Below are 19,743 nucleotides of genomic sequence, written 5' to 3' on the forward strand. Positions count from 1 at the left end.
TGGCTCCCACCTAGTGCCCCAACGCCCCACGGGGACGGGCACTCGCCCTCAGGGATGGTGTCCCCCAGTTGCCCTGGTGGCCCAGAGCCTTGGGACAGGGCTGTGATGGGGATGCAGATGGACAAAGAGTGCAGATGTCGGGGGTGTGCAGGACAGGGGGGCTGGGGATCCCTCAGCCCCTGCCTGCCCCTCTTGCCTCTGCCAGGTGGGCTCAAGGTTCGCCCAACTGGTGACGGAGGGAGGAGGGGGGACACGGCCACCGTCAGATGCGTCACTCGGAGACAAATGTCACCTCCACCATCTGCTGCAGCGTGTGAACGGCGGGGGAGCCGCGCGGCAGAGAGGGGACGGGGGGGACAGCGTCACCCTGGGAACAGGCTGTGGGGCAGGGACACCAACACTGCCATGGGGGTGGCCAGTGACGGGGCTGAGCGGGGTCCCTGGGATGATCACGGGAAGCAGGGATTGGTATTTGGACAGGAGCAGGAGAAGGCAGCTGTGGGGGGGTCAGTCCCTCCAGGAGTTCTGTGCGTCCACAGCCGCTGAGCACACCGATGGCTGTGCCCTTGGGGACAAGGACACGACCGCAGCTGCCACTGAGGCGGGAGCACCTGCTGGGGGAAAGGAGGAGCCAGCCCCTGACGGGGAGCACAGTGGGGATTAACACCCCACAACACAATGGGGTGCCCAGACTGTGCAGGCAGGCACTCTCCCCACTGTCCCCACACCTGCCCCTGCCACCCAGCTGCCTGCACACCCCTCACCCCCTCCCAGCCCCCCAGCAAGGAGGTAGATCTGGTCCCCCCTCCAGCTCTGCCCACCCCCATCCCCGCCTCCTTGGCTGCTTGCACCTGGACAGAGAGATGTGCAAGTGACAGCTCATTCCCTGTCCTCTCCCCGGAGATCTGAGGAGCACTCACAGATGTGAGTCACACATGGGGGGTGTCTCAGTGGGCTGTGGAGACGCCCAGCAGTGCCTCCAGTCCAGCTCCTGAGAGGAGCAGTGGCACTGCCACCAGGGCCCTCTGTGTGCCTGTGCCCACCCCTGGCTGCACCTTGCAGATGTGCTGGGGGGCCACACCAGTGGAGTTCTCCCATCTTTTCTGCATGCAGGGAAGGTCTGGGCAACCTCCAGACCTGATGAGGATGGTGCCACGGGGACGCAGCCCCACACACACCCTGCACCCCACAGAGCAGAGCTGCACAGAGCAGCATCTCCTGCTGCAGGTCCTGGCCACATCCAGCACGTATTTACCTCATGCCAGGCAGTCTGCAGGCTCAGGTTCTCCATTCATTTGGCTTTGTGTCATACATCTTAATAATTCCAGGCAAGACACAGCAAGGTATGGGGAGCAAGTGGCACAGGGACCTGTCAGGGAATGTCACTGTCCTTGGATGGTGGAGGAGGAGGCTGGGACAGAGGCTGGGAACCACATTGTGCTGCTCTGAACATGCTTTTGAAAGTACTTTTCCTTTTCAATGGAGAGCTAAGTTTGTTCAGGAAAGATCCCTGAATGATTCCTGTCATGTCCTGGGGGATTTATTGGTCATTTCAGGAAGCTTTTTAAGGCTTACACTTATTACAGCTCCCCATGCTCCTTTCACCTGTCCAGGCCTTCAAAGGGGCTTTGACAAACTTGAATTATTGCTGGAGCAAAACTGATCCCAAATGGCAGCCACTGTCAGTGGGAGCATCCCAGCTCTGCTGTAAAAGCTGCTAATCTGAAACCAGACTCACTAATCTGTTGCCATCAACTTTTGTATCCCAGATCTAATTTTAGGCCTATTCAGAGTGAAAGCTGAGCAAAGTCCTCCAACAGCTTCTTCTGGATGAAACTCAGTCTCTGGTGCTGCCTATCAGCCTAGATTAAACCTGCTCTCCTGGATCCAGCAGGAAATGTAGGTGCAGAGGCCATGGAAATTATCTTGAACAAATCACCTTTGCTGAGAGCCAGCTGGGAATGCACCAGGTTCCTGTTCTTGCAGCAGGTTCAGCCAGGGGACTTCCCTCCTCATCTGGGAGAGCTCTGGATGCTGCACTGGACCTGGCAGAGCAGAGCTCAAGGGTGATGCTGAAGCACTGGCCTCAAGCTGCTGCTGCCTGAACCCAGCTTAGCCCGAAGAAGGACCCTAAAAAGGATAAATCACCCCTGTAACATTGCAAGAGCAACCTACAATGGGGTCATGTGGAGGGCTCGACAAACCTGTTGGGGAGGGTTGCTCAGAAGGATGGGAGCTCTCACTGCAGCCCTGCAGAGTCAGTAATCCTCCTTGGCTGGGAAATGGGAGCAGGAATGGGGGCTAGCAGGTGGGAAGCTCAAGTGGCAGTCTGGACACCAGCACAGCTCTGCACCTGTGGGACGGCCAGGCAGGGCCAGGAGGGGCTCACAGAGCCCTGCCCAGCCAGGGGTTGGCAGCCTGCACACCCCAGCCCTTGGCTGTACTGTCCACCAAAAATGAGCCCATCCCAGCACAGGCAGGCAGTACAGCTTATCCCTGGGAAAGTCCTAATGCCCTGCTCAGATTTGTTTTGCTGTTCTCCCCCTTCCCAAGGAGAGAGCAAAAGCAGGGTCAGCAAAAATGTTCTCCCTTCCTGCTGGACAGAGGGGAGCTCAGTGTGTGGCCAGGAGTGGCATTGGGTGCCTTTTATTGCACCCCCAAGGGCTCCCCTCAGCCAGCTTAGACCACCCAGGCTGGCAGGCCAGGCTGGCATCATGCTAGGGTGTAGAACAGCTGCCTGGTGGGTACATGAATACCCAGGTTTACAGCCATGTTCAGGTCTCACCCCAGCAGTTGGTGCAGGCAGGGAGGGGGATGGCAGCTGATGGAGCTGTCCCCAAAGCTCAGCTCCCACAGCCTGGCTGGACGCTGGGCTGGTCACCCACAAATATCCTCACTGCCAGAGCACACAGGGAGTGTGCTGAGGTGGGGCTGAGTGACACATGGCCGTGCACAGGGTGGGTCTGGGACCTGGAGCTAAACCTGTCACAAGGGAACGGGGGGGTGCACCCCCACAGGAGATTTCTGCACCCCAAGACTCACAGATCAAGCAGAAGGTGAGAGCCACAGACCAAAAGGGGACATTTCAGGCCCTCAGCTGTGGCACTGCCCTCTGCTGTACCTGCACCAGGTCCTCCTGGTTCCTCACCCCGAGTCCTGGGCAGGAGCTGGGCTCAGACACCTGGGGCCCTCCCTGGCTCTGCAGCTGATGTTCATGAAACCATCAGTCCATGTGTGTTCAGTTTCCCCCAGCAAGGAGCCCTTCTCCAGGCTTGGTACCACTGACCAGAGCATCCTGTGGTTAAAGCAGAAGGAGAGCATGGTCAGAAAGAGAGCTCAGGAGCAGGGGATGGGGTGGGGGGTACACTGGGAGCTACACCTGCTTCACCCCTGCTGTTCAGTGCTCTGGGCAGCTGTGCTGTTGGAACTGGGATCCTCAGCACCCCCTGCTCTGCCTCCCCCCTGCCTGACCCACACCAGACACTTCACTGCAGCTGTAGCTCCACTGACCTGCCATTAGTTATGATGCCTGAGCCCAGGCACGAGGTCAGCCAGGCTGGCCCAGACATAAATCAGCTCCCTATGGGCAAGGAGACCTGGGGACAGCAGTGACAAGTGCCCACCAGTGCTGTAGGACCCTCCCACCCTGGCCCTGGGATGATTCCCAGGGATGGAGGCCTTACCCCCACCACATCCAGCCAGGCTCCTGGGGACCTTGCTGTCCCACCAGCAGCTCCTCAGGGTGAAGAGGAGCACTGTGTCCCAGGGAGGGACAAGGGCTGTGCCACACAGAGAGGCAATGAAACAGCAGGGCTGAGACCCTAAAAGCCCAAAAAGGGGATTGAGGGCCAGCTCAGGAAGTGTCCACCACAGAGCTGGGCACCCACAGGGCTGATGTGATGAGAGGTGACACCATGGGGCTGAGGGGACAGGCTGGGGCCACTCCCGCTGCCCTGCCAGGGGAGGATCTGGGTGAAGAGAGCTTTCTCTGCCGCTTTGGGCCTCCCTGAGCTGCCCAATAGAGCCCAGCCCAATAGAGCCCAGCCCGGCCCAGCCCAGCCCGGCCCAGCCCAGCCCGGCCCAGCCCGGGCTCCCTCTGCTGCCCGCGCTGCCATCCCCGGTCCTCCAGCTCCCTCTGCTGCCGGCCGGGACTGCGGCTGATGGAGCCGGCCGGAGCAGCATCTCAGCCGCCCCAGGTCCCCAGCAAGGTCTCCAGGCACGGACGGCAGGGCACCAGCATCTCCCGCAAGCCCCCGATGCGCTCACCTGGAGAAAGGTGCGGGCAGAGGAAGCTCCCGGCACGCTGCGGGACACGGGACAGCCGGCCCCAAGCAGCTCCGGTGCCGTGGGCAGCCTCACCAGGACCAGTAGGTGGCTGCAGACCCTGGAGATCCCCTGGAGGGTTGGACTGTGGCGATATCTCAGCCTCAGTCCTAGACTGACTCCACGCCGAGACTGCAGCTCCAGTGCAGGCATTTGCAAGCAGGTCCTTCCAGCTTGGGTGATTCCTTTCCTCTGGGCAGACATGTGTGTTCATGCCAGTCTGTTTCTTTTCAAAACTTGACATAAGCAGGTAAATTACCCCCAAGTAACACATTTACCACAAGAGGAAAAATGTCAGTACTGCTGCTGCCACCAAAGCAGGAGCTCCTGCCTCCCATTCCCCACGGTGACGGGGAGCCTGAGTTACGGCCCTGTTGGAGAGACAGCAGGGCTGTAAATGCCTCTCTTTGTGCTGCTTTCCAGCCCAACCAGAGCCCACTGATCACCAGGACAGGAGTGAAGCCAGCGAAGAGAAGCAGGAGCTGGGATGGTGGAGACATGCACCCAGAGCCATGCCAGGAGCTGGACATGTCCATGGATGCTTGAATCCGGCCCTCTGCGTTCTTCTGCCTCTGTGAGACCCCTGGTCTAACGACACAGACTGCTTCTTTCACCCCTTGGACAAGCTCAGTTGTTTGGCCAGCAACTGCAAATGGATTTAAGTCAGGAATCCACAGCACTATGGAGGAAGGTCCCTGTGCCAGTGTGGTGCAAGCACAGAGCCTTATATTTCACACATATTTGGTGTGAAAAAAGGCTGGTTTGGGGGTGAGGACTGACTCTTTACTTGGCCACAACTCACAGCCACTAAATGGTACCAAGGATGCTCAGGAACTGGGATGTCATTTGCTCCTAGAGAAAAAGAGACCCTGCCCAAAGGAAAAACAGCCTCAGGAAATGCAAGGAGGGAAACTGAGGCACAGAGTGCCCATGTGACATGCAGAGACATCCTGGGTTTCAGCCAGGGCCTCAGCATGGGTAATCCTTTTAGAACCTCAAGCATTTGCTGTAGCACAGCCAGTGCTGAGATTCAACCTGAGCAACCACAAACTGCTCTGAATGAGCTTCCCCCAGGCAGGCAAAGGAGGAGCCCTGTGCTGTGTCTGACCTGCACAGGGGCACACTGGGGACTCACAGTCCCCATGCTGCAGCAGCCAGGCACATGGCTGCTGCCCCCATGGCAAAGGCCCTCTCTGGCACTCTGAGCCCTGCACAGAGTCGGGTGGCCTCACACAGCGGTTAGGGATGGCCAAGGGGCTGTGCAGAATGAGGACATTCTGCTCATGAGATCCTACAAGGCAGGACGTTTCCCATAGCCCAGGCTGCAGGGAGCAAGGGAAGGTGGCACCAGGCCTGTCCCAGCTGCACCATCACTGCTGAGCCATGGGGAAAGCCATTTGTCTAGCAAGCATGAAGCCCCTGTGCAGACCTCTCCCGTGGGATTGGGGTCACAGTCCCTTCTCCAGATGGTGGGGACGATTCTGAGGGAACACTGATTCCTGGCTTTGAGACACAGGCTCATGCAGACCACAAGACATGACCATGGCATCCTCTACAGAACATGGCCCAGCATCCTGCCACGTATCCATGCCATGTTCCCATCAGGGCAGCTCGGCCATCACCCAGCTGGATCTTATTCCAGACAGAGGAAACTGCTGGAAACAGGGGCTGCAATACAAACCATCACAGCGGGACCTGATGCATGCCCTGCTGCATTCCTTGTTCCTGCTGCCCACTGGCTGCCCAGGCAGGGCTCACTCTGCACCCACTGGCCCTGAGGGTGCCCTGCAGGGTGCTGTGCCCTCCAGGCCTTCTCCAGCCAGGCTTCCCCAGCAGCCCTTCCCTGACGCTCCGCACCAAGCCGACGTCACCCGGCCATCAATAGCGCTTGGTTAATTAATTTGATGGGAACAGCAGGGACCACACTTTGCATTTAGTGAACTTCTGAGAACTTCCAACCTCATCTTCATAATTGGCCTCATAAATTCGAGGAAAGAGAGAAATCAGCAAAGCCAGAGCAGCGCGGGAGGCAGGAGAGGCCCTGCACGCGGGAGGGCGGGCGAGTGCGTGAGAAGTGACTCTATTTGGTGTCCTTATTTAATTTTATTGCACAGATCCATCTTCGCCCGCCCCCTCCCTGCCTAGCCCTCTCTCTCCCGCTCTCCCTGCTGAGTTCACCTAATCATGATAAATTCATATTCATTTCCCTGCCTGCTCCAACGGGGGGAGCAGCAGCTCCCCTACATTCGCCCAGCCATGCTGCCATTAGCAAATATTTACTCATGAGCACAAAGTGCTGGAGTTGGAGGCCAAACTACCCTCCCTGCACCCCCTTCCCCCAGCTCCCTTCCAGGATGAGCAGGGCAGGTAAGGATGGGTGTCCTTCCCACAGCATAGGGAGCAGAGTGGGAAGGGCTGCCTATCACCCAGAGCTTTTTCTTTGTCCAGAGATTTTCTTCCTTTTCAATGAAAGAGGCAGAGAGATGCTTGTTGGGGGGACAGGAATTGCCTGAGATCCCAATCTAGACTCACCTTCAGGGTACAGGGATGGCAGAGTGGGAGCAAGGGGCTCTGCATCAGAACCTGAGGGCCTGTCCCAGCTCCACGACTTTCCACTCAGTCTCTAAGTGCTGCTGCTTTTTGTTTTATTTTTAATTTTCAGGATGATCAGACTCACAGCCAGGGAGAGCGGGAGGGGGTGTGCTGGGGAGAGGGAATAGCTGAAGCCTCTTCCTGGGAAGCAGAAACCAGGCAAGACCTCGTTAGAGATGCCTAAAACCATGTTTGCTCTCCCTGCCTGCACTGATCCTGGGGACTCAGCACCCACCTCTTCCCAGACACCCCAGGACCCCACCCCTTGTACCTTCTTGCCAAGTGGGGCATGCTGTGGTTTAGAAGAGGCAGGAGGTGGGCTGTTATAAGGGGGTGGTGAGGGATTAGAGGTACAGAGAGGAGCATGTGTGGGGCAACTCTGTCCCCTCTGCCCAGGGCAGGGCTGACTCACAGTGGCACGGCCCAGCCCCTCATGTTTCTCCCCTTGCACCAGGATGAGGGAGAAGCAACATCCAGAAAGGTCAGCCTCCAGCTGCTCTGGACAAGCTCCTTGTGCTCCTGCACTCCTGCCCCTTTCAACCCCCACACCTACACCCAAGAGAAATGGTCCTTATCCATCCGTGACCCACCTGGCTGCAGTTAGCCACATGAGGGCCCTCTGCCCCCTCCAAAGCTCCTGGGCAGGGATTTGTGGGGTGGGAGGGGACAGACAGACATCAGGCTCATTCCCTCACAGAGCAGGGGACCGGTGGGATTTCTGCCCCAGTGGCCTCTACGTGACACATATGTCCTAGGGCCACCCCCTGACATTTCCCAAGGGGGTGGGCACAAAGTCTAGCCCAGCCTCTCCCTAAATAAAAGCAGGACAAACAGCAGGGTCAGGCGCTGCTGCAGCACCCCTTTGCTACCTGGGTGTGAACTGTAGCCCTGGAGGAGGGATGACAAAGGGGAAGGAGTTGGGGGCAAGCAGTGCCTATTTCCCATACCACTGCTGATGCCTTCAGCACATGGTCCCACAGAGAAGCAGCCTCAGTGCTCCAGGAACAGCAGCTGCCTGCCCTGAGAGCCAGAAGTGTGGTCCAACAGTGTGACTGTGTGTTCTCCACCTCCACTGAAACCAGGGAAATGGACCAGCACAGGAGCTCCTGGTAAGCCACAGGAGAAAGTCCCAACAGTCACAGTGCAGAGAGCAAAAAGACAGAGATACCAAGGGAAAAGTAAGAAGGGATTTATTTATTTATTTATTTGTTACACTTCAAATTTCAAAGCACCAAGACATGCCAAAAGACATTCATTTCCCCCAGGTGTCCAGCAGAAATGTTGGGTTGACAAATGCCACTGCTGGGGTGTGGGTCACCCTAGCAAAGCCCCAGCCCTGCTGGTGCCCAGGAGACACAGAAATGTGCAAACCCACCTGGTTTGTGCCTGCCCTAGCAGCAAACATGCAGCTTTGTCACTGTACCTGGTGGGGCCAGATCCCCCACAAGGGAGCAAGAGCCCTGGAGGCCTGGCACAGAAATGCCCACCATGGCACCTCTGACAGGAGCAACCACTGCAATACCTGTAACAGACAGAGCACTCAATGTCCCTGGGAAATTCATCTCCACAATATAAAACAGTTGAGGTTTCTTGAGATATAAAATTCACTCCCATGGAACTGGTGGGACCAGCCACATGCACCTGTATACACAAACACACACACACTTTCCCTGATCAAAGACTAGATGACTCCATGGCTTCCACACATAAAAAAAGGAAAAAGTTTTGCTTTGTCCCAGTTCCAAATTAACTATTTCCTTGTGCTTTTCTCTGTCTCCATGCCTCCTACAGACAGACACACAGTGCTGCTGGATTACATTCAGTGCCAATACATTCAAATCTCTCCTGAGCACAGCTCCCCAAGCTGTGAGCTCTGCTCCTCTCCTGCACTAAGAAAGGAGGTCTTGGGCCAGACCAGGGCTCTGAGTAAATCTGGAGGATCCTCAGAACACGAGGCTGGGAGCAAGCAGGTACAGAACCTCAGGTCCCTATGTCTCTTTCAAGACTCATCTGGCATCAGGGAAAGCTGGAGGCAGCAAGAGCAGCCTGGCCCTGTGTAATGGGACCCATCAAAGGACACACCAGCTCAGACACAGCAGAAGGACACAGCAGCAGCACAGGTTAACCCCTTGAGGCTCCTGCAGTAGCAGCTGCCAGCAGTAGTGAGGAGGAAAGGCCTGTCACAGAACCAAGCTAGACCTCTGCTACCTTCATTCACAGCTCAGAACAGAAATTTCACAGTGTCAGTGCTCAGATACAGAGGAAGATGCACCCCACTTCCTTTGTTCCCAAGCACTGTCAGGGGCTGGATCACAAGGTTCTGCAACCCAGTCTTCCAAAGTTGGGGAGAGCAGGGCCAGGGTAGCTGATGGGCAGCGAGCCCTTTTGGTAGCCACACCAGGAGAGCACTTCCAGTGTGGTTCCAGCCCGCGGCCTGAGCTGAGGAAGCCACAGAGCTCTGCCCAGCAGCCAGGCCTCACGCTTGCAAGGAGCCCCAGTTTGCTGGGAGATGTTCCTCAGCCTGCAGGCAGCACAGAGCCTTTCCACCTCTGGGGAAATCAGATCCTTCCAAGCAGCAGCACAGCACAAGCCCGGGGTGACGCGCAGGCCTCACCAGTCCCGTTCGGAGGGCTCGCGGTAAGGCAGCCCCAGCTGAATGAAGACATCTCTCTCGGTGGGGGTGGGCAGAGCGTGCCCAGGGGCCACCTTGGCACCGCCAGGGCCCCGCACCACGGCCGAGCTGAGCGCGTGCTCCGACAGGCTCATGCCCTTGCTCTTGGCCAGGGCGCGCATGGAGCGGTTGAAGTGAGCCGAGCCCGTGAAGTAGAGCAGGGCGCAGGCGAACTCCCGGTACGGCACCACGATGACGTCCAGGCGGCGGTGGCGCCGCGCGGGCCCCGGCAGGCGGCACACGCCCAGGTACTTCTGCTGATCACCGTTGTCCTCCTGACTCACCAGGTCGTCTGTAAGGAAGCCTGGGAAGAGAGAACAGGCCAAGAGGAGCTCAGGGGTAGATGGACACCTCCATGCTGAACTTCCCACTGCCCAGAGAGCAGCAGAGGTGTCCCACAACGTGCTGTGGGACACCAGCGATAACACACTGAGCTGCAGCAATATCCCTCCTTAAAACTACAGCTGAGCCAGGTCCAGTAATTTTAAGGACTAACAAGATGTCCCATCCTTAGGAGTAGTGATCACCTATCCTTCAACGAATGCCATCCACCTCATTGCCTCCTTGCCATGGCCATTCTAAGAGCAGCTTCCTGCCCTCTTACCGCTCCTGCGGAGGCTGCTGAGCAGCTTGCTGAACACGCCACGGTGAGACTGCCCATCCGGGTGAGTGACCAGCACATCCACATCTCCACACGTGGCCTTCCCCCGACGGTAGGAGCCACAGGCAACACACACGAGGCCAGGCTTGATGGCCAGGGCAGCTTGTCTGACCTTCAAGAAAGAGGATGAGGAGTCAGAGACCATGCCCTTTTCATTAAGGCAGCAAAGGATCTCGTGCCTGTCTTGAGGCCTGTCCTGCATCTCCAGATGCAGGCAGGGCACACTGCCCCACCAAGAAGGCCGGCCTGCTGTCAGGGGAGGAGTGAGCCAGAGCGGCCTCCACCCAGTCCTGCAAACATCCCGCACAATGCCACACCATACAGTGATCAACCATCAGCTCTTGGGAGCACTGGGTTGGGACAAGCAGGAATATGAAGGGGCAAAGTACTGCACAAGCTTTCAGAGCCTTCAGTTTCTGAGACAGCATAAGATAAGAGGTTTTTCAGCAGGCCTACAAGAACAAGGCTCACCAGCTCTGCCCACAAAGCAAATCAGTCCAACAGGTGATGGTCACAGGCCCTGTTTCAAAAACAGAGTTGGGCTTGTGAAGTCTCCCCAGCAGGATTCAACACAGCAGAAAATCTGTGAGTACCCCTTGGAGTTCACTCCTGCAAGGAGCACTGCCTCTGCAGGGGAGCTGGGCTTCCTGACCCAGAAAAAGCACAGTTGTCCCAGCATTTTAGACCAAAGGGATGCCAACATGCTGCTGCCAGCAATCAAACACATAATAAGAACTTCCCCTATTACAGTCTTCTCCAAGCTGGACCCCAGGTCCTGTTTTGTGCAGACAGTGCTAACTCTGATGGCTTCATTCATTACATGTTTAAGAAAGGCTCCAAAGTCTCTGACAGGCCTAAAGTATTCTTGGCCTGATTGTGCCAATCACCCTGCTGGCAGCAAATAATGAGGGGCTCAGCAATTCCTGGTGATGGGGCCATCACAGAGGCTGGGGTTCAGCAAGGCAGTGTCCGTGCCCACAGCCCCTTGTCACTCTTGGGGATCATCCTTCATTAGCAAGAGATAAACCCATTAACCTTTGCCCCAAAGGTGCTCCAAGAAGCCACAAGCCTTTCTCATGCGGAGCAAGCCCTCCTCTGGTGTTTCTGCCCCCCTTCTGGCTTTAAATGAAGATTTCTAGAAAACTCCCAGCCCCACCCGAGAGCCTAAAAGCTCCTCAGATCTCACTGTGACAGGCAGCACAGACAGTGACTAATCCCTCATTCTCTCTCCAGGGCCTGGATCAGAGGTGTGTGCGTGTGTATGGAGGGAAGCACAGTAATCCCATCAAGATAACAATAGACCCACTCCCAAGAGCCAGCTCCTCAGGCCAGCCTGCCTGGGAAAGGGACCACTCACCACCAAAATGGCTAATCCGGCCCACAGGAGTGACACCCCAGCAGGAGCCTGGCAGGAAGGTATTCTTCATGGCCAGGCCCTGTGGCCGAGTGACAGGGTCACACTGGCTGCTGCTTCCATGGTGACTGGAGAGCACGGGGGCAGCAATGACAGTGTGTCCCCCAGGCTCTCTGCTCACATTAGGGAACACTGGCTTAGCACCCCACAGTCATGGAGTGCCACAGCATCCTACAGCAAGCAGCACTCATTTGCAGCCTGGATCCCCTTTGCTTCCACCAAGGATATCCACCCTCTGTTCTCTAACTGACAACTAGACCACAAGGTGCTCACAGCTCCTTTGAAGGAGCAGCACCAGGGACACCTCAGCTGAAAGCAGACATTCCAGACATGATGGGAGGCAAGAAAGCAGAGCTGGGAACCTGCTTATCCCACCATGCCACATGCAGCCTTCTTCAAAGCACTGTGTAGGACTAATCCCAGTGAAGTATCCTCCTCCTTGCCAGGCACTCAGACTGAACTTTCTTATGAGGCAAGGTAGAGGCCTTGTGTGCCCATGCCCAAAAAGGGTTCCCCAAGCACTGACCCCAGGCAGAGGAGAGGCTGAAGAGTTCAGCTCTAACACAAGGGCTATTTCCACAGCATGTACTCTCCTGTCAGGTCCCAGCAGGTACTGCACTCTGAGGGCCTGTGGCCAAGCTACTCACAGTCTGCTCTATCTCTGCAGCTTCCTCCCGAGGCATGCGCTCCAGGAAATCCGCGTAGTGCTTCAGCCCCACGGCCTGCTGGCTGGTCAGAGCGGCCTTGCTGCGGATGTCATCCAGCGTCCGGAAACCCTAGAGCAGACCAGGTGTGATATTCACACATCTGCCACGACTTTGCTCTTCACACACTTTCCACCAAGATTTGGGAAGATTGTATTTAGCCTGTCTCAAGTTCAGGCCTAGTCACAGCTTCTGAGATCACATGTAAAGAACACTTTAGGGCTGGTTCCTAAAAGAAGGGATTTAGGCAATGGCACTATCCATGCACACCTCTAATGTCCACCCCTCCTCTGACAGAAGGCTACTGCTCTTAAGGCATGGTGTCTCTATACCCTGAAGGAAAACATGCAATGCAGGTAAAAGAACAACACCCACAACATCCCAATGAAGGAAAGCTGACAGCATGAACACAAATGTGTTTTTAAGTCAAGAATCCAGTCACAAAACAAACACTACAGGAAACCAGGCTTCAATAGCTCATGCTCAGGAGACAAACTGTTTTTAAAGAAGGAACCCACCCAGTGGTTTGGGCTGCTCCTGTTGGCACAATTATTTCAACCTCATTCTTCTAACTTTGAGACAAAATGGATGGCTACTCTGACAGCTACAGGCCAACAGTCAGCAACTGCATCAGGAGGTCTCATGGCCAACATGTCCTGATTCAAGCCTGGGTCGTAGCAACATCATTGCCATGACTACTGTGACATGAGCTCCAAAAAGTGATGCTAGAGCAGAGGCAGAATGTCTCCCATTCCTCTTCTCCACATCTTTGTCCTTTACCAATCCCAGCACAACTAAAGTCTCAGCAGGGTGCTGAGACACAATGGGACCCAATCTCATAGTTCCTCCCCAAAAAAACAGATTTAAATCTGACCTGTAGATATCAGCAATTAAAAACTATTTGTGAAAGTAAATCTCCTACACTCAGCAGCAGTCTTCAAACCATAACCAGAGAGCATCTTGTGTAAGGCACTGAACTTACCTGCTGGTACCACATCTGAGCTGTCTTGACCCCTGCTCCCCAGATGTTGGAAAACAACTCCAGCACAGGCACACTCTCACTGATGTGATCCAGCTTGCGCAGGTGCCCACTCTCCAAGATCTCCAGGATCTTCTCTGCCATCCGTTTCCCAATGCCAGGGATTTTACAGGCTTCCTGGAAAGAAACCAGAGCTGCTACTGGAAAAGCAAAGATCATAGACAATCCCAGGGATTTTACAGGCTTCCTAGAAAGAAACCAGAGCTGCTACAGGAAAAGCAAAGATCATGGACAAGCTGGGGAGCTGCTACTGACTCTGAGCCTGGTTAGTCATTTGATGAGTGGAGGTTACATGGCAGGACTAGTCTTGCCTGGTGGTCTCCTCTCTAGCCCAGGCTTACCTTGGCTGATCAATTCAATTGGAAAAGGACAAGCCTGCAGAATGGGACTGAAACATGAACACACTGAACTGCTGGATTGCCACAGCCCCCAAGACTCCTATCCAGCCAGTTTTACATGTTATCACTATCAATGGCCAGTTGCTGTTGATGAAGAGGAAGGTGAAAATGTCCCTGCATTGTGTCTAAGGAGAGTGTCCAGATCTGGCCCTAAAAGGCTCAGATTCCATTTTTCTACTGTTCTGCAAACACTGTGTGTGGTCAATAATTCTCAACTTGCACTTGTTATACAACTTCCATGGAAGGTCCATTTCCCTGCTCCACCCCCTGGGGAGGTGTTTTACCTGGTAGGAGGTGACTGGTTTGTGGTAGCTCTTAAGTGCATTGATTGCTTTGGAGTAGCCCAGAGCTCTCCACTTGTCCCCCTGGACAGAGTAAGCCTTTGCCAGCACTTCCAGCTTCTCTGTGATGCACTGGTTGTGATTTTCCTTCTTGGTGTTGGAAGACTGGGCACAAACCCACTTGCTGGGAGGCTGGGCCACTGTGTCAGAGCTATCACTGATCTCCTCTGATGATTTCACAGGGTAGTGGCCAGAAATCAATGCTTCCAGGTCTCCCTGGGTGACACCAGCATCTTCTCCTTCACTGTCTTCATCATCAGAGTATTTCTTTAGGGAAAGATCAGAAAACAGCCGTGTGAGAATAAGTACATGCCTAATACAAACCCTTGGCACAAGCTACTCCTGAGATTAGGAAAGCAGAGCACTAACCGCCCTCCCTCCTGGCACAGCATGCTCCAACTGCCACCCCTAGAACTGCACACCACAGTTCCTCACACCTCAAGCTACACATGCACATCTCACACTGCACAGGAGACTACACTGCTGTCTACCTGTGATTCAAGCACCCAGGCTCCTCCTACAGCCAAGGCCCTGAGGTAAGACACTGAATAAGTGAGCAATTGCTGCCAGCAGCAAGGTATGACAATGCCAAAACCACTGACTGGCAGAGATGCTGACTCCCTACTCCCACTGGAAAACCTTTAGCTCATCTGGTGGCAGCATAGGCACATCTCTCACATTCAGACTCAGAAACTTCAACCCCATGATGCAGATGGCAGCAGATAGGCACTGAACTTTGTTTTCAGTTTACAGACACAAAATCTTAACAAGAGTAGTAAATTTAAACCCCCTCATGTTCCCCATGGCTATCTGCAAGAGAAAAGGGGAGGAAGGAATGACACAAAGGACTCCACATTCCTCAGTGACAGAAGAAAGAACCAATGTATGCATTTGCTGATACCCTCAGCATTAAGAATCCTCTGTGTAGACTTAAGAAACAATGAGCCTCGGCTTCAGGTAATGAACAAAAGGGGATAGAAGTGGAAAGCCACACAGGGACTTTGGAGACTGCTTTGCTCACTGGGGTCCCCATCTCCCCTGATGTATAAACACAGGAGTCTATGAAGATCCAAGAGCTTGTGGAAGTAACTCTGAGTGATGCAGGGTTGTTTGGGATCAGTCCAGCAATTACATGCAGCACACCATGTTCTGTTATGAGTTTCAGCAGAGTGTGAGCCTAAGAAGAGCCACATCCTTACAGCCTCTGGTTCTGCTGCCTGAGAAGGTAGGAGGTCTGAAGACACATAGATGGGATCTGTTTTGCAGTCTTGTTTTATAACTTCGAAAACTGGGTAAGATTGAAGATTTGATAGATTTAATTAGTTTAATTTGTCTTGAAATGCAACTCCCTTCAGATGCTGCTCTCTAAGGGCAGCAAAGCCTCAAAAGGCTCAGATAAGTCAGTAAGCCCCTTAAAAGCATATAAAGGAGCATGTTATCCATTCACAACACAGAGAGCTCTGCAGCTGGAGCTGGAAGTAATTCCCATCCTCCTGGCCAGCAGTGTCACAGAGGTGAAAAAGCCCTTAAACCCCTGACTCTCTACACTTTGTCAGCAAAGCTGATGGACTCTTTACAACCACATGTGCAAAACCAGCTAGTAGCAACAGGCTACTTGAGAGGGAGACAGGCAGCCTGGGGTGACAGCTCTGGGTTCACAGAGTAACTGGCACTGCTTACAGAGGCTGCCTTGCAGAGAACCACTGCATCTGCATGCCAGTCAAAAACTGGTTGCTAATCTGACTGTAACAGGATTTCCTCACAGGAGTTTACATCCAAAGGCAGCACTCCCAGATCAGTCTCTGTTTAGTACAAAACACTGACACCCATCATCTTCTAGAGAAAAAACCATCCACCCAAGCTAGAAAAGACTCTGTGCTTAAAAACTACTTCTAAACTAAGTTTCAGCTTTATTGCTGCAGCTGGGTCTCAAGTATCCCACTCCTCCCCAAATCACATATCCCATTCCTCCTCAAGTCACACACATCTAAGCCTGGGACAATGGATTTTACTGAAACGTCTACAAATGTGGCTTTTGTGCCCTCAGAGAGCTGCCAGGTGAGAGTAATTTCAGGCTTTGAGCAACAACATTTTGGACTGTGTTGCCAGTAATACAAAGCAGCTGCTGGGGATGTTTGAGGTAACTTTGCTACAGACAGATTTGAATTACACAAATGCCCAAGAAGAACTCAGCAAATTTGAGCAAAAATGCAGAGAAAGGCAGAAAAGCTAACAGCAGGCCAGAGATGCTGACTCACAGCAGAAGCCACTAATAACCCAACACAGATATTTCAAGAACACCTCCACGATCCTTCTGGTAGCAACCTGATCCACTGTACAAACATGTGTCTGAACAGGGTGTTTGCCAAGGAGTGGAGAACTGACCCATATGGCTCAGGCAGGAGCATGGGATGAAATATCAGAGACAGCTTCCTGAAAAGAAGATATTCTCAGACAGGGAATATTCCTCAAAAGGACATAAGTGTTTATCACCATAGTGAGCCTTGGCCTGATCAGAGCACCAGGACAGCTTCAGCTGGAAAGTTCTGATGGCAACAGCAATTTAGGGCCACTGTTTCTATTCTTAGTACCTAAAAAGGACAAAAAGAAGCAGTAACCATGCCCACAGCCTGAGTCTGGCTCACTGGAACATCCAAACACCTTCCCTTTGCTGAGAAAATCTCACATGGTATCCCTGCAGGGATGCTCTTAGCCAGGAAAAACAGCAAGCAGGATCTGCTCACAAGGAGATGGATCTGTGCAGGAAAGCCTCACCTCAGCCAGTTTCTGCTGCCCAAGGGTGCCCAAGCCTCGCTGTGAGGAATCCAGCTGTGATTCAGTGCTTGGTTTCACTGCTCCCTCCTCTGCTGGGGGCTGCAGTTTTTCTCTGTCCAGGATCTGCTGCTGTTCTTTCTGGAATTCCTCCTCCTCCAGGTACCTGCCATGGATCAGATGTCTCAGTACAGAAGAAGGAGGACTTCTCAACCCCCAGAAGTTTGACCAAGAAATCCTTCTGCATGTTTTGGGATGGACCACACAACCCACATGAATTGTACTCTCTCAGATCACAGATTAATTACTCTGGCTTTAGCTCAACTCCCCAGTTAGCATCTACCTTGCTGACCCGCAACTTCCACTCCTACCTACCTCACTCTTAGACTCTCTTTCCAAAACATTGCCAAAACATTCTGATCCTAATCTGTGCCTGCTGTTCCATTTTTTATTTCCTCTTGTGCCTAGTTTCCAATTTCTCTCTACCTTTCATCTGCAATAAATAAGAAACGGTATTTAATCCTCGGTATTTTTAAGAGACATCTTGTTATCACTGATGGATCAGGAAGAGGTGCCTTTAGCACCTGTAGCAAGTGACAGGACTTCTGGCAGTACTTCTGGGCCCTATTATGTGTTTTGCTACCACACAGAACTTTGAGTCAGGCTCACAGAAGCCACAAGGAGTTGCAGTCCAAGATTTTGAGCAGAGCTCAAACTGTAGTGCTGTTCAGTTTAGGACAGAGGAAATGCAGGGAGGAATGGCAGAGTGGCATTTGCCTACCTGTGAGGGATAAAGACGCCATAGCCAGCAGTGCTCAGCAGCTTCTGGTCCCTAATGCAGGCACTAAGCCAGGCTGCCTTCACCAGCTGCAGCCCCGGGGGCAGCTTGGTGAGCCTGAGGAGCCGGAGGGCGCGGGGGCAGTCCATGTGCTCGGCCACAATGACGTGTGTCACCTCGGGGCACAGCTGGCTGTGAACCACGCCCCCGTTGTGCACAATCTGCCTGCGGAAGATCTCGGCCCTGGCCTGGCCAATGCCGGCTTGCAGCACGAAGGCAACGACTGGTTTCAGCCACTCTGCTGAGGAAAGCACAGGGACACAGTGACAACAGAAACCCCACCCAGCAGGGCTACATCTCTCACACAGGACTTGATGGCATCAGCCCTGGCAGGCAGTCCTGGGGGGCTCCGGCAGGACACACCAAACCAAGCTGGCCATGATCACTACAGAAAACACACTGAGGGCCAGAAAAAGCCCATGGGGAACAGCACTTGCAGTTAACACACTGGGTGTAAGAATTATATCCTGCATCACAGGGACACAGGACTTACCCTCTGGTGTCTCTGTTCCTTGCTCCTTCGGGATCTTTGGAGGGATGCTTTTCTCTGAGGCATCCCTCACCTTCTTTCTCTTGGGAAAGGCTTTGACAATCCCTCGTGGCTCCATAGGCCTGGTGGGAAAGGTAGCAGCAATTGCTAAATACAAACAAGAAAGAGGAAGGTTGCTTAGATCTTACCTAACCACAACTCAAGATTCACTCATGTTGTTCACTGTCTTTGTTGTTCTGAAGTTTTTTGTTGTTGCCTTCCAAAAATGCTCAGCTTGAGGGAGGCAACCAGAATCAAGAATTGCAGCCCACAAGGTCAGGAAAACCAAAATCAGAAAGTCACTTAAGTTAACCATACCTGAATGGCTTAGAAACCTCTACAGCTGAGTTCTTACAATGCAAAGCATTCAACTATTTTAACAGTATAGAGCTTCTATCTGCTCAGCCTAAAGAAGCAACTTTATTTCCCAGGCATTTCTTAAGCACATTCCCAAGAGGGAAACACTTCTCCTGCCAGGGCTGAAATCCAGTCACCTATGAGACAAAACTCTGATTGACACCAAGTGTTTCACACAGCCACAAGAGGAAAATTCCCAATTTGGCTTCATCTGGAAATAGCAAATTACTAAAGATTAACTAGCCAAGTTCAACATGGGTACAACTGTAGCTTTACCATGACAAGCCTTGCAAATGCAAACTTTGGAGCTTGAACTACCAGGACACAAGAAAGCTCAGTTTTTTGTAGCCCAAACAAGCCCCAAATCACTGCATATCCCAACAGCCCCCTCCCTGTGGCTGCGGCGCTGAGTTCACACCAGCTTGGTTTCCTCTCTGTGCAGCACTCCGTGTTTCTCTTACAGTTCTCACACACAGTCCACCACAAACCTATCCTACCCAACCTGGAAAAGCTGAAAATGGTCCCATCGGGCCATGGCTTCCTGCTATGGTCAACTTCTCATTTGAACACTAAACATAATCCTCTGAAGACCAACCCAGAGCTCGACTCAAGTCCTCACTTCTGTGAGGAAGAGTTCAGCTCCATGGGAACAGAAATCCCGCTACATTTCTAAAACTCACCTTCGCTGAAACGGTTCAGTTTTCAGGACGTTTTAACCAAAAAAAAAAAAAAAAAAAAAAAACCAAAACAAAACAAAAAAAAGCCCTCTGGAAACAGTAATCCTTTCTATAAGATAAAGCAAAAGCCCCCACCAAAAGCCCGCCAAGGTTCAGGGTGCCCAAGCCCGCTGCAGGGCTGGGCAGTGTGTTTCTGCAGGCTGTATTTGAACTCCTATAAACCACAACGCACCGAACCTGCCTTGTCAGCCTCCTCAGACCGCCAAGGTCTCAAGGCCACCAACCCGGGACTGGCAAGAACGACCCCCCAGACTCGCGGCTGTGCCCGGGGGAGCCGAGGGGAAAGGCCCCGAAGGAGCGCGGGCCCGGGGCCGGGCAGGGCCGCGCTCGGCTCGGCCGGGCCGGAAGCGCTTCCGGGCGGCGGGCG

At 53.6% G+C, this 19,743-nt stretch overlaps 1 protein-coding gene across 4 annotated transcripts; it reads right to left on the bottom strand.

Annotated features, from left to right (window-relative positions):
• Positions 1–8,089: 8,089 nt before the first annotated feature.
• On the bottom strand, positions 8,090–19,695 carry POLL (DNA polymerase lambda). 4 transcript variants are annotated; one of them, XM_063163342.1, is made up of 9 exons: positions 19,549–19,695; positions 18,247–18,390; positions 17,697–17,991; positions 16,919–17,081; positions 14,087–14,410; positions 13,348–13,521; positions 12,309–12,437; positions 10,191–10,359; positions 8,090–9,890 (listed from the first exon to the last, which is right to left on the bottom strand). In XM_063163342.1, exons 2-9 carry the CDS (start codon positions 18,359–18,361, stop codon positions 9,526–9,528), a joined length of 1,734 nt encoding a protein of 577 aa, XP_063019412.1. In that variant the 5' UTR covers positions 18,362–18,390; positions 19,549–19,695; the 3' UTR covers positions 8,090–9,525. The 4 variants fall into 4 exon arrangements, with proteins under 4 accessions (XP_063019412.1, XP_063019409.1, XP_063019411.1 ...); XM_063163339.1 differs by having other exon boundaries at positions 17,697–17,994; positions 19,549–19,694; XM_063163341.1 differs by lacking the exon at positions 19,549–19,695 and adding an exon at positions 19,320–19,375 and having other exon boundaries at positions 17,697–17,994; positions 18,247–18,365.
• Between the last annotated feature and the right edge of the window lie 48 nt (positions 19,696–19,743).

The sequence above is a fragment of the Melospiza melodia genome, chromosome 9, assembly GCF_035770615.1.
Source record: "Melospiza melodia melodia isolate bMelMel2 chromosome 9, bMelMel2.pri, whole genome shotgun sequence".
Lineage (NCBI taxonomy): Eukaryota > Metazoa > Chordata > Aves > Passeriformes > Passerellidae > Melospiza > Melospiza melodia.

What these genes read in the sequence shown, in the direction of transcription:
- POLL (XM_063163339.1), bottom strand. Translation starts at nt 18,361, where the DNA reads ATGGAGCCACGAGGGATTGTCAAAGCCTTTCCCAAGAGAAAGAAGGTG. An exon ending in AGGAACAGAGACACCAGAGG is followed by an intron (nt 17,995 to 18,246) that starts GTAAGTCCTGTG and finishes TGCTTTCCTCAG; the next exon opens with CAGAGTGGCTGAAACCAGTC. An exon ending in CAGCAGCCTCCGCAGGAGCG is followed by an intron (nt 9,891 to 10,190) that starts GTAAGAGGGCAG and finishes CTCTCTTCCCAG; the next exon opens with GCTTCCTTACAGACGACCTG.